This window comes from Penicillium concentricum (genome assembly GCF_028827145.1).
Source record: "Penicillium concentricum strain IBT 3081 chromosome Unknown utg000003l_segment0_segment0, whole genome shotgun sequence".
Taxonomy (NCBI): Eukaryota; Fungi; Ascomycota; class Eurotiomycetes; order Eurotiales; family Aspergillaceae; genus Penicillium; species Penicillium concentricum.
In genome coordinates this window covers 557,225-573,129 of record NW_026622756.1, presented here as the reverse complement: position 1 = coordinate 573,129, position 15,905 = coordinate 557,225, and the positions used below count along the sequence as shown (strand labels likewise).

Below are 15,905 nucleotides of genomic sequence, written 5' to 3'. Positions count from 1 at the left end.
TCGGTAACCGGGCAAACTTTGTGACTTCAACAGTAAATCTTTAACTCTGCCTTTCTTCAGGTTGTTCGGGGTGCTGCTGTCTCTCTTTTGCCAGTTGGTACTCGAGTTCCCTATTCTTGAGCTCTAGGTTGCAAGCCTTTTGTTGAGCTATCTTGATATGCTCAATAAAACACTGGTTTTGGTTCTCCAAGCCAGCTTTTTCCATTTCGTGGGCCCGTAACATGTTGTTGCAGTCTTGTAGCATAACAGTTGCCTCGTAGTGTTTTTGTTGCATTTTTGACATTTCAGCATATATGCTGGTGATGATTCCCTCGAGCCTTTGATTTGGATATTTCGTGCCTAGGTCGATGTTAATTCGGAACTGTCATGATACTTCAATCCCAGACTGACCTTGATAAACGATTGGTAAGGGGGATGGGTTCGGGCGATGCGACGCCACACGTCTTCTCTGTGGAGGCATTTTGGTCGCTTTGGCTTTTCGGACGATTTACCACTTCTTGTAGGAGAAATAAGATAATTGTCAGATACAAAATTTTAAGGCTAATGGCCTCTATTTAAATATTCTCTGAAGACATGGCTTATGCATTGCTGACGTTCTTGCGGTGTAAACGTCGGCATCATAAAAGATCGTCTACTTTGGACGTCAAGCCACAGGCTTCTAGGATTGTGATACTTGCTCCTAGGGCCCTGCAGCTGGTTTCTAGGAGCCATAGGGCTCCCGGGATATGGCGTTGGCGTTCCTGGGAAACACCCGATAGTCTGAGGGTAGTCAACAATGTGAGTTAAAGAACTTTTGTAGCTAATGAGGGCCTATTCTATGAATTGCTAATTTAATGAGGAGAAGGTTACTTTGATGGTCCGGACATGCCCAAAGATATGCGAATTCCTGGGAGTGGTTGTTTGATTCCTGGGGCCCAATTATAAGATCCTGGGGGCTCAGGGGCTCCTTGTGAGGGTCTCACGTATACGTAGATGAATAGTCAATATTTACAGAAAGCTATAGTCGACTCTAGATACAAGACGTAGCGCGAGGAAGCAAAAGGAACAGGCTTCCTCGCGTTCAGGGGAACCCATATGCACCATGTGGGTCCCGCAGATCTTTTCTCCAAACATCCTGTATACTTCATGTATATCCCTGACACTCCTGGAAATACCCGTGTCGTTCCTGGGAGCATCCATTCGGTTTTTAGGAGATTGTATCAGGCTCCTGGAGACTCGGTAATTTCTGGGAGGGACAATGTCGTCTGGGGATGTCTAGCGACGAATAAAGAGCAGATACCAGACTTATTGAACTCTAAGCCATTTTTTTTAGACAACGCGAGATAGGTGGCTTCATGACGTTGAAACCTACAATACAGAGCTAATCTAGTAAGCACCGTAGCTGGAAATCCGGGCATAAAGTCTGCTGAAGTCCCCTTTGTTCTTGCAAGTAACCCACAAGCCAGCCATGCAGATTCCGACTACAGTGCATGCACTGCTGGCCACAGCGTTGCTACTCGCTAGCTTTGTCCTTCTCGTGCTGCTCGTCGAGCAGTTCAGAAAACCTCATTACACCAGAGGCTCGACCTTGCCGTGTCTGCGCCGAAGATTATTCTACTGGCAGTGCACATGGGACTGAGCTGGACCAAAAAATGTCAAGCAGGGAGAGAAGTGGTATTGGGGCTAACCAGTTTATTTCCCTCTTTACTCGTGGTACGTGCCATCAGGTTGTTTCTCGATTTTATATTAACCACCAAACATCAGTATCTCCGAATAACCATTTTCTTGCGAAGCCTCCTTAGTGCGCCATATCAGTTGATGATCTGTTTTCCGCTGTTTGCGCTCTTCTCGTGTTTGACGAAGATTACGGCCACGGTAGTTGGTACTTACTTTGATCGCCCACTGCGAGTCGTCGTACTCTTCCTTCTCTTTGTGGATTACCTGGGCTTGGGATCTCTCTTGTGGTGGCTGGATGGGTATACAATGGCCCATACCAGGACTCGAGCGCAAGTGCGTTGCGCTTTGTATTGCACAGTTGGAGTGGCAGCTGTTCTTCTTCTAATTGCAGTCTTAGGGGCTGTTCTATCCTGTTGGCTGCTATCGCTGGAGGTAAATCCTCACCCCCTCGGTGATTACTTGCTGCCCTTTCTAACTTTTACAGCTTCAACTACTCATCCTCATGGTCTTGATGATCTTATCGTTTTACGCGGTACGAAGTGCTGGAAGTCCAGTCTGCGAGCATTTGGCTTGTTCAACCCACGTGGTAGACAACGAATCCTAGGGACACAGGGTCAAGGGATTTATGATGGGCTATCACAGGCTCGCTATCGTCGCACACTGAAACTGCAATACTTCAGTGATACAGCTCCGAATCTACTTTGACCTGTTCAACTGCGAAGACTAACGTTTGGGAAACCCATCTCTTGGCAAAATGGCCGAGTCACCGGCCGATTGATCATTCCAAACTTTGAGAACACCAATAAAGTTTCCCCGAACTTCATCCAATGCATTGTCAATGGTATGCAAGCGAGCTACCTGCTCATCTTGGCGAAGTTTCAAGTGATTTCCCTCCTCGCACAGCTGAATATTTCCGGCCCGCAGCTTTTCGTTCACCTCTTCAAGCTGCTGGCCATCTATGTGTTTGGAAACATAAGACTCCCACAAACACCGCTAGTACCCCACCAGGGGCGCGGCCTGAAATGCAAGCTCAGTGTCTTCTTCTTCAAGCTGCTTCAAGATTTAAAGTACGGGTTGGAAGGGATCCACGGCCAAAGTATTTCTCTTGGTGTCGTGAGTCTGGGTGTGATTGGTCAGCGGAGTCCTCTAACTATGTGCTCGACGGTGCCTCTCCATGTCCATCTGCCATTTCAGGTAATTTGCTGGGACCCTCCATTGTTGATCGTGTTGGCAAAGACGCTACTCTCTCTGTCGGGAAATCAATGTTCTTTATAGCCCTGCTCATCCCGCTAGGAATGATAGAGTATGGCCAGACAAGACCGATTGAGATAGCAGTACTAGTTGTATAGGATTAGCAATCTCTCAACTACGTGTGGGTTGTCCGTCTTCCAACGCTTAGTTCAGCTCTTGTAAATACCGTTCAAAACTAATGTTGGGGTGGATTTCTAAAATAGTGATTACACCTTTTTTTATAAAAAAAAACCGTTCGTATCTGATGCGTACGTTTTATGTGACCTACATAAAACAGAGTTACACAGGCTGGTGAAATCCATTGAAACTTAGACCACGTCAAGAGTAAACGGCGTTTGTTGACGCCCTCAAAAATGTATTGCTTTCCTCTGATACAGTACCACCTCTAACTACCAATATGATTGAAGTGCAATGGAATGACAGCAGAGCAACAGCTGTCCAACCGGTTGCTCGATGGATCTTACGGCAAGTACGCCAGGTGATTCCAAGCAGTCCGGCCAGGAAACCAAGGTGGGCGGTTGATAGAGGAAAGATCATGTTGATGAGGGCCAGCTCGCCTGCCCGGCGGCCCGAGTCTACCAGCGATTCGGTACGCAAAAAGACCAGAGCGATGTTGACGGCGATGTAAGAGACATGAACGAGGATACCAGCTCGGGTCCATGGTCCAAGGATCCGATGCCTACGAACAAGGACAGGGAGGGTCAGATGTCTGGAAAGTAAAACAAAAAATGATCCTGTCCAGTCAACTAGGACACAGCGGATTTGTATCAGAAACAGGGCCAGAAATATGCCGCCCGCAGCAATCGCGTAAATGGCAGATACCTCCATACTCTATGTGGAGATGTAACGATGTGATTGCGACTTCGAAGGAAAGGAGGGGGCAGGTTTACTTGACGGAGATGAGAGAACAAGTGCCATTTTATGTCAAGAACGGTCACTGAGGAAGCCTTCGCTGCGGTGGGCCTCCCTGTGGGGAAGAGGGTGGCAGGGAAGTGCACCTCAGTTAACTGCCATGGCCCTCAGGGACCTAGCTGGGAATATATAATGGGCTGTTCTAGCTCGAGCCAGATGATATTTTCTTTTCGGTGTGTATTTTATGCCGAAGAAACCATGGTCGCAAAACGTCAGTCAGAGAGTGTTAGAGCCAAATCTCAGCAAAGATATAGGCGTAAGCGAAGTTTGTTCAAAAAGGCGAAGGAATTTTTCCTGGAATGTGGATCCGATGTCTTTATGGCCGTCCGAATCCGAAAAAATGGGCAAATATATATATTTGATTCCTCTATGCAGAATCAATGGCTCAGAGACCTTTCGAATCTGGTACATGTTGTTTCTTGTACCTAAATCAGGTATCCTGACTAATTACTAGTACAGGAGTCTCAATACCCTCGTCCTATCCATGAATCTAGTGAAAACCTAGGAAAAACTTGATCTGAAGGAGCCTCAAACGGTCGAATCGACCTACCCGATAAGCTGTAGATGTTGAAAGACAAGTGTCGTGCTTAATGACCGAGAATAAACACAAGCAACGAAGGATATGATCAGGTACAAATCTCGTGGGCGTGGATATTAGAGTATGCTAGTTAGAGCGCAACTTGAGATCAGTAAAAATTGTCCGATTCCTACGCTCAATAGGCATAGAATGTGAAGGAATGATGAACTTTCCATTCTCAGAGCTCGTAAGTCATAGTGAATAACCGATGATAAGGGCCTCGCCGAGTGGCAGCTGAAGATCGCTTATTAAGCGGTCCTGAATCAGGACGTATTAGGTAAGCATCAATAGACAACGAAAAAGTGCAGTAACGCACTGATCAACACACGTGACGAAAGTTGGAATAGAAATGACGGAATAAGACCCGTCGAGCCTGCTAGATAGCACTGTGTGACTCATACTAGGTCTAATAACTCTGTCCTAGGGTTTGTTTGCATTTTCTGCCGGAGGAATAATCCCTACCTTGCTCCCTGAGCGCTCCCTGAGCGCTCTGAGCACCCCGCAATTATGTTGTAACTTAACGTTCATCATTGGTCCACAATACCAGTCACATGATAACTGCTTTGGCTTGACAATGACTAATCCCGTGTGATTAACTCACAAGATCGTTTTTTCCTTTCCTTAACAACTCTCAACAAGACGAAAGAATATGGTCATTCACTTCAACTATGGAAGTTGAATTCGTCAAATTGCCGTGGAGTTCCTTTCGTGCCCTCGGCCACTTGCAAAATGTTGTATAAATACTTCTATCCCGTGTGTTTCGACTTTACGAACACAATGGATCCCACGATCAGAGGAGGTGAGCAGAGGGTGAGCAGAGGGTGAGCGGAAGGTGAGCCGAGAAAGAGTGGCACCCACTTTGTCCTCGCAGTCGGCGTTGCCCCCTCCCCCCAAAGTGCACCAGCGATCTCTAAGTGCTCTCGATATCCCGTTTATCACTTGCCATCGAATTCCTTGGTCCTCTTCAGAAGCTCTTATCCTTGAAATGCTTCAGATCAAGTTTTCTCTCAATGTGAGCTAGACACCGAATCGGAACTCGCACCATCTGACTCTTCTAGGCCAATCACTATGGAGAACAAGGGAGCTTCGACTTCTTACCTGGAGAAAATTCAGAGAAAGAGGTAGGCTTGACTCTACTTAGGACCTGACGCTTATTAACACTGTCATAGATTCTAGACGCAGTCCGCATCTCTTGTAAACTTCAATCGATGTTACCTATAGAAACGGTCATAAGCCTTTACGAGCAGATTCGAGCTGATGCAGACTGTTTAATCGATTATGAGGTGAAGCACAACAGCTCTGGGCAATTTTTCTCATCGGCCATTGATGGTAGCCCAAATCAAGGCCATCTTTCAGTATCGTCAGACTCGGTGGTCCCACCGAACGACCAAAACTCGTCCGGTAAAGAAGCCCAGAATTATAACGTCTCAGAAGATTTGACCTAATTTACCTTTGTTTTCTAGATGTATCCGTCGACACCCGTAATCAATCTTTCCCTAACGATTTCGACAAGCACCTCCCGGACGGCCTTAGCATAAACTCACCCAGCAACTCGGATGTGACTTCTCACGACTCCGCCATCGATTTAAACGATGACCACCAATATACCTCGACTCGGCCTGGATCTTCAAAAACCTTGGGTACCCAATATACGAAGAACGAGACTCATATTCGTTCGGTCAGCCCAACGAGTCCAACGATCGGGACACTGGAGAGGTCAACACCAGTGACACCAGAGGAAATTGAATCGAGACGCGCAACACCCGAACGCCCCCAACAATCCTTGTCGAGAGTCCAGCCGACAGTTGAAGATGCTCCCGATGAGGACGAAATTGCTGCTGTCAATCCAATTGGCTCTGACGACATCAATTCGAGCGAACGATACTCATTGGAACCACAGCAACGAGCCGACTATGCTCCTGGCAATGCAAGGGGTAGTGACCCTGATGATTGTTCAATTTCAAATGAAAGCTTTGGGGAATCGGATATTGACTTGGCTATTGGTGATTCTATAAGGTTTTTGAGTGAAGACGAGAATCCGGTCGACTTTACCTCGAACCCCCAAGGTGGCATTTCCACATCTATTTCTCCTTCGCTTGATAATAATGGCCTGTCTGCGCTGCCTAAAAAGCTTTCAGATGCGTCTCACTTGCCCTTGCCAATTGGGTGTCTGCAGGCAAGCTCCAAGCGGAAGCTTTCCCTTGCTGTTGAATCTCAATCTGACCAATCCTTCAGGAACCTCAGGCCCCGCCTTGCCCCTGAGCAACCAGAGGAGCCTGAGCAACCAGAGGAGCCTGAGCAACCAGAGGAGCCGGAGCAACCAAGTGTAGCAGTTGAAGATTGTGAACCGAATGAACCTGATATTCTGAAACCGGTATATTCCCGACTGACTTTGCAACAGCTGACGGAAGTCCAGCGCACCGGCGAACGCCTTTATTCACACAACCTCGCTGCCTTTTTAGAAAAGTACTCCTGTACCTGGAAGGTCTCTGGATTCTGGAGCGGCCCTTCCTGGAATGACTCAAGCTCCTTGAATGCCGCTCAAAATCCCAATCGTGCCAGTCTTATGACCTATTTAATGCGCCTGCACAATGAGAATGACATGCATGATGTAAAGCTACGTGTTGCTCGATGTTCTCTGTTTCTGTTTTTTGTCAGAGAAATCGAGTGTGAACGTCAACGGGGCACAGCAGAGACAGCTCTGAAAAGAAATGTCGTCAGCACGCTTTGCAATTCGAGAGGCCTGACACCAGTCGAGAAAAGAAAACTCCACAAATCTTTCCACAATGAAAAGAAAATCGGTGAGTATTGGTGGTGGTGTGTGTACTACTTCGGCCCCAGCTTTCTTATCCGGTGCAGCAAAGAAGCAGGCAAAAAAATGTGAGAATTCTTTCAGTACAGTCATTTCCCCTCAACTGACAGGTATGTAGAAACAATTTCCGTTTCCCGCTGGATGCTATGATTGCATACGTTCTGCATGGGAACCCTCCTGGCGCAAAGCCCTATCCCGCCCTTGATGAGGCCGTGGTCCATTTGCTTATCACAGGCAAGTTTTCCGACAAGTTCTCACTACAAGACGTCCAAAAGTGGGGGAATCCCCCGCTATAGAATCTATTGCGCTTAAGGCGTGGCGACCTTATAGTACTGAAGCGGTCACTGAAGAGGCTCTCGCGAGCCTAAACGAATGGAAGGCCAACCCTGCAAATCGCATGCTGACTTTCTAACCCACTCGCGAACTCTGTAGTTCCCTCTTCTGCTGAGTCATTTTGGCGTAGCATTACCTACGTAAATGCTTAAGGGTCCTGGTGCTTTGTTGGTCAATAATAAATTAACAGCCGCTAAAGTACATGTTTCAATATAATCCCATTTCTTCTCTTTGCTTGTCTTCCAAGATACGATTTTCGTTTCCCGGTCATCCTAGTCAGAATAAAGTGAAAATATATTCTACGATTCACTTAACGTGAAAGCCTTCGAAGTGCTGGGTGGGAGATTGTAAGAACTAGTGAGCGGTAAGGTCTCGGATGCTTCCCAAACGTTGCGAGGCTTATGCCACTAGTCAAATCACAGCTCACTGTGATTTATCCTGCCAGAATCGACAGTTAACTTGCTGGTCCAGATGGGGATTACCTAAGCGGGTACAAAACCCATGTTGTCATGAGGAAAAAGTATATCAGTCCGCGAAGAGCTCCTATCAACAATAAAACCCCCCTTAACGCGATTGAAATCCCCGTGCAATGAATTCTAGCCACCCAGGTCCGTGATCCAGTCGTGTCTTTTATACGACAATACCAGCCTCCAAGAAGTGTTCAGGGAGGTACACTGGAGAGTCGCGAGTCTTGTCGAGATTTACCCCTTCCACCCCGTACCCCGTACCGGACAAACCTCCAGAATGACTACCCTTTTGCCCCGCGGATATCGTTCCGCCACCGAACACTGTTTCGACGAAGAAGAAGCCGAAGCTATTGTTCGAACCACCGCCTACCACCGCAGAGACTACTGTCTATCCGTCATCTGGTTCTCGCCCCGTGAACACCTTGATATTCGCCCGTCAATAGCAACACCCTTTCAGCGGACATCAAATGTTGGAGTCGGCTCCCTCGACCGGCTACCCCTCGAGCTCTTATTTGACACATTGTACCGTCTGGACATGCATTCTCTGTTCAAATTTCGACAAATAAACCTCCGATCAAGACAAATGGTAGATTCTCTCCAGCAGTATCAGAGGATAGTCTCTTATGGACTGAACCTCTTCTGTGCTTTGTTACGAACACGACTTGCCATCCACATCTCTCTACTCGACTTTTACAACGCATTATGTACTAAAGCATGCAATTTTTGCGGCGAATTCGGCGGGTTTATATCCCTCCTAATTTGGAAGAGGTGCTGTTTTAATTGCCTCCAGTGGTCTTCGGAAACCCAAGTGCGGACTCTCGCCTCAGTCCGAAAGCAATTTCACATGACCAAAGCCGAATTAGACCAACTGAGATCATTCAAGGCCTTGCCTGGAATATACTCGATGAATGAATCTGTACAAAATTCCCGCATTACGATCGTTTCTATCTATCAGGCCACTTTGGCTTGCAGACGGCAACCGCAAGCCCAACCAGCGGGCTCAAACCGAAATCAAAAAATCAACTTCATGGGGTCGTGTGCACTTCCTTATTACGACAAACAGACTTGCAGAGTGGAACGCGGGATTTCGTGTGCTGGGTGTCAACTTGGTATTGAAAAAGGTATTATCGGCACTAGGGGCACGAAATGGGGATATGAGGCTCGAGACAAAGTGTATGCGCAAGACAGCTTTTTGGAGCATTTTCAGTGGTGTGAACAGGCACAGCTCCTGTGGAGATCGAGTGGCGAGGGTAAAAACCGGCCACCCGAGCTACCTGTGTCTGCTCGGACAGGAGGCTACTTTCGAAGAAGAGAATGACCTTCATATAGAGCCAATTTACTAGTATATTGCAGCCACACTACCTAGAATTGACAAAGGAGAGCCTAGAAAGCGGACATATTCCAGCCATCCAACGTACAATACTGTACTTTATTCCTCCATGATTTGTCCCATTTGATCCATGAATTTCACCTCTGCGTCTGGCTTGACCAGGTGCCTTGAACAGTAGTTGCTCGAGTTTTTGCCAAATACCTTTCTGACTGGACTGCATTTGACGTTTGTTCCCTTGCGGTCCTCACACTGGACGAACTCCCACTCCTTCCTGCAGCCACACGTATATTGGATATACTTTGAATCGCACATTTTGACCTGTTAAGGTATCCGAAGTTAATTGGGGCTTAGATATGAGGAATAGTCTTCTCCTTACGATTTTCTGCTGTCAAACGACTTGTACGTTTGCTGATAATTGGTAGAAGCGACTAGTGCATAGAATAGAGCTTCACTTGCACTATCGAGAAACTCGTAAGGGGGTGGAGGGCCGTTCTAAACGTTTGCTTCTTGCTGATGCAATAAAAGAAGAGCTTGACTGAAATCCGATGCTGTTACTGTTTGAAAGATGACCCAGGCGAACATTTTATATCTGCCAGGCCGAATATTGCCTCGGTTCCTGTTGGCTCAGAAAGCACGGGAGCATTTGGAACTGGCGGCTCTAGCACGCTGAGGTAAAGACGAGGAAAGTACCACAGGTGTTGCATACGAGGTTCACGGTCGTCATTTGTTGTCAATTTAACTTCATTTCCTCCAAATATGGAGGGAAAAAAAACCCTGGACCAATGAAAGATCCACCAAGAGTGGGCTTTGTAGAGTTTGGTGTTTCAGGTAACCGCGGAGCTAAAATCACTACTGCAGAAGACTCTGTAAATATGATCACCTGAGTTCTCGACTTGATTTACATGCACAAGTTGCGCCAACCGCTGGTATGGCTGAATTAATTGAGCAAATTGCGTAGAGGCCTTGCCGCTGAGCTGAGACGGTGGCAGGGTCTAGACTTCCTTGGCCTTCCTAACCCCGCTCGACATTCCTATCCCATGAATTGACGATGTCGATCTTTAGACAATAGAGTACCTTATTATCTTCTTCCGAAAATAGAAAAATAGCAAGCACAGCGGCAGTTATGGTAATTTCAAGCATATATTATAAACCCAGCTTTCGATCATAGTGAGGGGGGCATTGACAAATATGTCTTCCCATCAACATCCAGAGAGCCCAATGCATCCGGCTGTCCTCTCCATGGAAGTGGATGATGAAGATTCTTTTGAAAGTGAATATCGACTGCGAATCGGAAATCAAGTCAAATATATCATCATAACTCCCAAAACCTTCGACAGAGATACGCTTTCATTCCCTATTCAGTCCCTGCCGAGTCTTCCTTGGTACGATGAATGGACAGTAGCCCACATTTCGCGAGACAAAACTAGCGGCGACTTGAGAACTTCCATCTCGAACCGACCACTAGCCGGCGTCAAGTGTCAATGGCATCACGCCCTATTTGATTGCCTAGAGTTAGAGAGAACCAAGCTGCTCACGGCATCGGCATTCGAAGCAGTCTTGCATCCGATTCTTCCAACCATCTTCCAAACGCCAGCGACCGTTATCGCTAAAATAGCTCGTTTTGAATGGGAGATTCCTCGTATCGAACGAGAAACAAGAGCATATCAGCTACTGGAGTATTCCGGGCTGACGCCGCGCTTCCTCGGCCATATTCATGAAAATGGACGCATCATGGGGTTTCTATTAGAGAAAATAGAAGGACGCCCTGCTTCCATTCAGGATCTGGATATCTGTGAAGCAGCTCTGGGGAAACTCCACGAATTGGGATTTTTACATGGGGACGCGAACCGATACAACTTTCTCGTAGCGGAAGGGGGGGTAAAACTTCTCGACTTTGAATGCCTTCAGGGAAATGCTAGTCGGGAGTCAATGCAAAAGGAGTTAGAGAGTCTACATCTCCAACTGACTGAGGATTCCGGGCGTGGCGGAGGTTTCATAGTCCAGGGCGATAGCAATTGAAAATGACTTAGCATGAGGAAGCGATTCAATGGTTATCTTTGCCTATCTCATAGGTCCTAAATTGTCCCAAATTTTTCGTCCTCTGATTCACACAGATGCTAGCGAGGTGAACAATTTCACATTGTGTTTTCAAGTAGTCTTCCTTTTTCTCTCTACATGCCCGCGGAGTATATCTATATATCCGGCGGTCCGAAACAAGCTGACTTTGGAAGTGCTTGGGACACAAGCTAGCGTTTACAGTACATAAAATGTGTGCACGATATGGGGGAAATGAGGACTATGAGAATTGCTACTCATCATGCGTCCTCTCTAGACACGCCAATGTATCATCCTTTGCTACACAACAAAGTTAGAAAACCACAATACCACTTTCCATTTTGCGTGCGTCTCCGTACAATGAACTGAGGACCAACATGCCTCAAGATTTTTCATTATTACTGCCTTATTATTCCGACTTGGGCCCCTGTCATGTGACGTTAGGCCGTAACAGCCCCGCCTATTCCTCCGTCGGACGCAATGTCGACAAGACCCCTCGCTTCCCCAAGCATTTCTCTCTATAGTCGGTAAGTATCAAACCAAGTCGGGTGAAACCACCAAGCTGACTTTCTTACAGTCAAATTTTGGGCTTTGCGAAGAAATGGCGGGCGAGCCTCTGTGGGAAAGCGCGAAAACGATATTGTCGAATATGAGGTGTCTTATCCAGAGCGGAAGCATGGAACGGGTCAAAGAGAGTGAATTAGGCTGGCAATACCGACTTTTGGAGGAGTGCATCGCAATGAAAGCAGATATAGAAGCTCGGGGTCATAAAGTCTGTATTATCTTGCCACAGCGATTTTGTACTATTTATCTTACATTCCTCATCTAGGTACTCGATTGCACAGTTTTTCACTTCGCATTAGCCGCTAGGCTTGAGAACCCCACGAAACGGCTGTGGCTCGCGCCTATACAAGGAAAATCAAACTTGACACCTGCGGAAACCTTACTGCCGGGCTCATACTGGGACATTACAGACATCGATCGAGTTCTCATGCCAGACCGCCTCACTGGCTCGGACATCTTAATAGTAACACTTGACGGGAGTGGAAAAAATTAGATATGGTTAGTTTTCAGAAAGCAGATTGCAATGTGTACAACAACGATATATATTATGATCATATCTAGCTCTTCAATTTCAAAACACGGAAAGCATAGGGCGTTCGCGATATGAAAAATTATTGTCGTAATTGCGGAGGCCCTCAGATTGGCCTTCGCTCTGGGTAGTCGATGAAATAGTTCCATAGCCGGAATTGAAGACTGGAGCGCGGCCAGTATCAAACCGGGCGCAGAAATTCATATCCACCGTCTCATCCTGGCTGGCCGAGGGGATCGTCCCGTAGTCAAATTGGTTGAATACTGGAGGGATGCGGCCAGGGTCAAACTGGGTGCAGAGATCCATATCCACCGTCTCATCCTGGCTGGCCGAGGGGATCGTCCCGTAGTCAAATTGGTTGAATACTGGAGGGATGCGGCCAGGGTCAAACTGGGCGCAGAGATCCATATCCGCCGTCTCATCCTGGCTGACCGAGGGGATCGTCCCGTAGTCAAATTGGTTGAATGCTAGAGGGATGCGGCCAGGGTCAAACTGGGTGCAGAGATCCATATCCACCGCCTCATCCTGGCTGACCGAGGGGATCGTCCCGTAGTCAAATTGGTTGAATACTGGAGGGATGCGGCCAGGGTCAAACTGGGCGCAGAGATCCATATCCACCGTCTCATCCTGGCTGATTGAGGGGATTGTCCCGTAGTCACATTGATTGAAATTTGGTGGAAGTTCCAAGACTCTACTTTCCTGCTCAAAAACTGGTTGTATCTGTCTTGTCAGATATGCAGCCGCTTCCGTACTGTGACTTCTGGCAGGGCTCATATCTGTTTCGGTATTCCTCGAGCGAGTCAGAGGTCGAGGCTCCGAATCCTGATTGATCAATTCAGAGATAGCCAGCGGAACGCTCCTTTCCCGTGGCGCTTGAATGGTCGATATTGTATTATGTTCAATCAGAGGAGGCTGTCGTCTATCATGTGAATATGAGTCCGGCTGGTGAAGATTGAAGCGATTGCTCGATATTGTGGGTCCCGAGTTGAGTAGATAACCGCACGTTTGCTCATAATTTTGTGGATCACCCAATGTTGTGAGTTGACTTGGAACTGTATGGAGCAAACTTCCGCTAAGTTCGCACTGCCATGTTCTTTGAATCTTTCGCCACATAGTGTGCCTTGCTACCATCGAAATTAGATGTGCTCTTATGGATGTGCGACAAACTTACCATCATATCGAAATTGACAGGCCGTCAACCATGAAGATTTGTCCTTTGCCAAATCATGCCAGGCACCAGATTTCTCAAGCAGACGTTTCAGAGCCACAAAACTTCCATATTTGACGTCGCGAAACAAAGTGAACAATAATATCAGAATGGCTGAAACGCCAATGTGACCATATATCCGTTCGAAAACGAGCAAACGTATGCCGTCTCTAATACCATGAGATGCCGATTCTTTGTTTTGAAATCGAATAACTCTTTGCTCCAGGAACCTGCTGATAAGCCCGCTGTTATCGTCAATTTTCTTTGGATATAGAGAACGCATGGACACTCGTGATGTTCCGAAGACTTCACGTTCCCATTCATCGAACTCTATTGCGAGGGACCTTTGTCCAAGTCCGCGTCGAAAACTCGCATCCAGTGAGCAGCCTCGGTTACAAAGTCGGATATCGACCACGCGAGGGTCCTCTTGGACCCAATCATCACCGTTCTGCGCAAGCGGATCGCGATGAGACGATAAATACTTGAAAACCTTTTCAGATCGACGGGCACCGTGAAGCGCATCCATAAGCCTTTGAGCATCCGAGGCTTCTAATGATTCCTCGGTCGTGTCATTGCTTTCACCGGTCTCTTCCACTGACGATTTGGTAGCGCAGGACGTCCCACTGCTAGCAGGTGTTTCCGAAAAAGTAATGGAAGTTGTTGGTGTAGGCTGCTGGGAAGATTGTTGGAGTCTGGTTTCCGACCGTGGAGCCTCGCTCGGAATAGTGTCTAGTGTTTTCTCTATAATTCGCAAGGTTTGTTCCAATGTGGTTCGATATGGTATAAGCTCTTGGGTGCTAATTGCATCCAGTCTCGACAAAATTTGAAACGCCTCAACAATCGCAGATATGTTGATCATTATGGGGCAGAAGTTGAAAAATGGAGAATGTCACGGCTGAGAAAAGCGATCAAGACCGAAACGGTGGGCATTGTTCACCGCTCACGAACTCTCAGATGCAGCGAGTATGTGCGTATGGGATCCCTACTAGTGCGCCCCAAGTCATATTTCGGGCGCACTAGTAAGGAGATCTCCTGCATGTGGGCCCTTACCCCTCAGCTGAGAGGCTGAGTCGTCTCGAGAGGTTGCCTGGCTGCATTCTGTTGGACAATACGAATTTCGAAATCTTGGCCCATTGACTGCAGCTAAGCTGTTGCTGTTGCTCACTAAGAGATAAGTTCTTTTTTCACTCTGGTAGAGGACGTGGTTGGACAGGGTGGGGTTATCAGTTCTCTCCCGCTTAGCGACTTGAATGCGATTTTGGCACAGCAACACCTAAACAAGAGATGCCGATTCTTCTCTGTGTATCATGACATAAAAGAGGCCTCTGTTTCTCTGGCCCATCGCTAATTCCGGCAGCGAGCTATGATCTGCCTGAGCCTACAGAGAGTTTGTTGTGTGGTTTTAAACTGCATTTCCCGCCTCTTCCCCTCCCCAAACAGCTCGTGCGAGACAATGCTATTCGGGGGCCCAGACCCAAATCGAAGTAGTATGCATGAACCTGTGAAAGCCGCCATGCCTATGGTGTCGGAAGAACAGCCGTTCTGTTCTCCCCCTTCAGACTTTAGTCTTTCGGCCAAAAACTCAGTACCGATCCGTTTACATGTAAGTTACCTTTCTCCACATTAACACAAGCTCTAACCAAACAAGACCGTACGAATTTGGTTTCATCCCAATGGACTCACACCTATGGAAGACTTCAAAAAAAGGGGTCTCAATGATGTGGTTTTTGATGCCATTGCTCTTCAAGAGCTTGGCGAGCAGCATCAAGCCCAGGATGACCATGGCAGCACGAATGAATCATTCCTAGTGGACCTTGCGGTGCTCGAGGCTGGTATAATAAGGGTTCGAAGGGAATATGGGATTATAAAATTCGTTCCCTTGAGCAGCGATGACCCGATTGTCTTGCAACAATCGGTAACGGACCCTAACTCGAAGAAATCTCTCTGTTACCAGCGCATACACTCAAAATACCAGCAGGAGTATGAAAGAAGGCGAGACTTGGCAGAATGTTTGGGATACGAGATACACAGGTCTTTGAAGGACTGGTATGATGACTGTCTCCGAGACATTACGAGGCGCCTAGAACAACTCGGATACATTTGACTAAAGACCATATAATTCAACTCATGTTTCGCACCTGCACTGATCACTTGATTGGCCTTAATTTAAGAAAAGCAAAAAGTCAAAGTTTGAAGGGGCCGTTTCACACCC

General features: G+C 47.2%; 6 protein-coding genes across 6 annotated transcripts; 3 read left to right on the top strand and 3 right to left on the bottom strand.

Moving 5' to 3' along the window:
• Positions 1-40: 40 nt before the first annotated feature.
• On the bottom strand, positions 41-274 carry N7517_008078 (uncharacterized protein; the record flags this gene model as incomplete). The annotated part of the gene is made up of 1 exon (XM_056725808.1): positions 41-274. The coding sequence occupies one exon, from the start codon at positions 272-274 to the stop codon at positions 41-43; it is 234 nt and encodes a 77-aa protein (XP_056576659.1).
• A 2,105-nt stretch (positions 275-2,379) lies between these two features.
• N7517_008077 (uncharacterized protein) lies at positions 2,380-3,735 on the bottom strand (the record flags this gene model as incomplete). The annotated part of the gene is made up of 2 exons (XM_056725807.1): positions 2,380-2,612; positions 3,372-3,735. 2 exons carry the CDS (start codon positions 3,733-3,735, stop codon positions 2,380-2,382), a joined length of 597 nt encoding a protein of 198 aa, XP_056576658.1.
• A 1,438-nt stretch (positions 3,736-5,173) lies between these two features.
• Positions 5,174-7,620, top strand: N7517_008076 (uncharacterized protein; the record flags this gene model as incomplete). Its single annotated transcript, XM_056725806.1, is given in 7 exon segments — positions 5,174-5,206; positions 5,268-5,408; positions 5,455-5,517; positions 5,566-5,797; positions 5,860-7,276; positions 7,327-7,458; positions 7,473-7,620. The coding sequence occupies 7 exon segments, from the start codon at positions 5,174-5,176 to the stop codon at positions 7,618-7,620; spliced, it is 2,166 nt and encodes a 721-aa protein (XP_056576657.1).
• A 2,906-nt stretch (positions 7,621-10,526) lies between these two features.
• N7517_008075 (uncharacterized protein) lies at positions 10,527-11,357 on the top strand (the record flags this gene model as incomplete). The annotated part of the gene is made up of 1 exon (XM_056725805.1): positions 10,527-11,357. One exon carries the CDS (start codon positions 10,527-10,529, stop codon positions 11,355-11,357), a length of 831 nt encoding a protein of 276 aa, XP_056576656.1.
• A 1,171-nt stretch (positions 11,358-12,528) lies between these two features.
• On the bottom strand, positions 12,529-14,552 carry N7517_008074 (uncharacterized protein; the record flags this gene model as incomplete). Its single annotated transcript, XM_056725804.1, has 2 exons — positions 12,529-13,196; positions 13,658-14,552. 2 exons carry the CDS (start codon positions 14,550-14,552, stop codon positions 12,529-12,531), a joined length of 1,563 nt encoding a protein of 520 aa, XP_056576655.1.
• Positions 14,553-15,056: 504 nt separating this feature from the next.
• N7517_008073 (uncharacterized protein) lies at positions 15,057-15,797 on the top strand (the record flags this gene model as incomplete). The annotated part of the gene is made up of 2 exons (XM_056725803.1): positions 15,057-15,296; positions 15,342-15,797. 2 exons carry the CDS (start codon positions 15,057-15,059, stop codon positions 15,795-15,797), a joined length of 696 nt encoding a protein of 231 aa, XP_056576654.1.
• Positions 15,798-15,905: the final 108 nt, after the last annotated feature.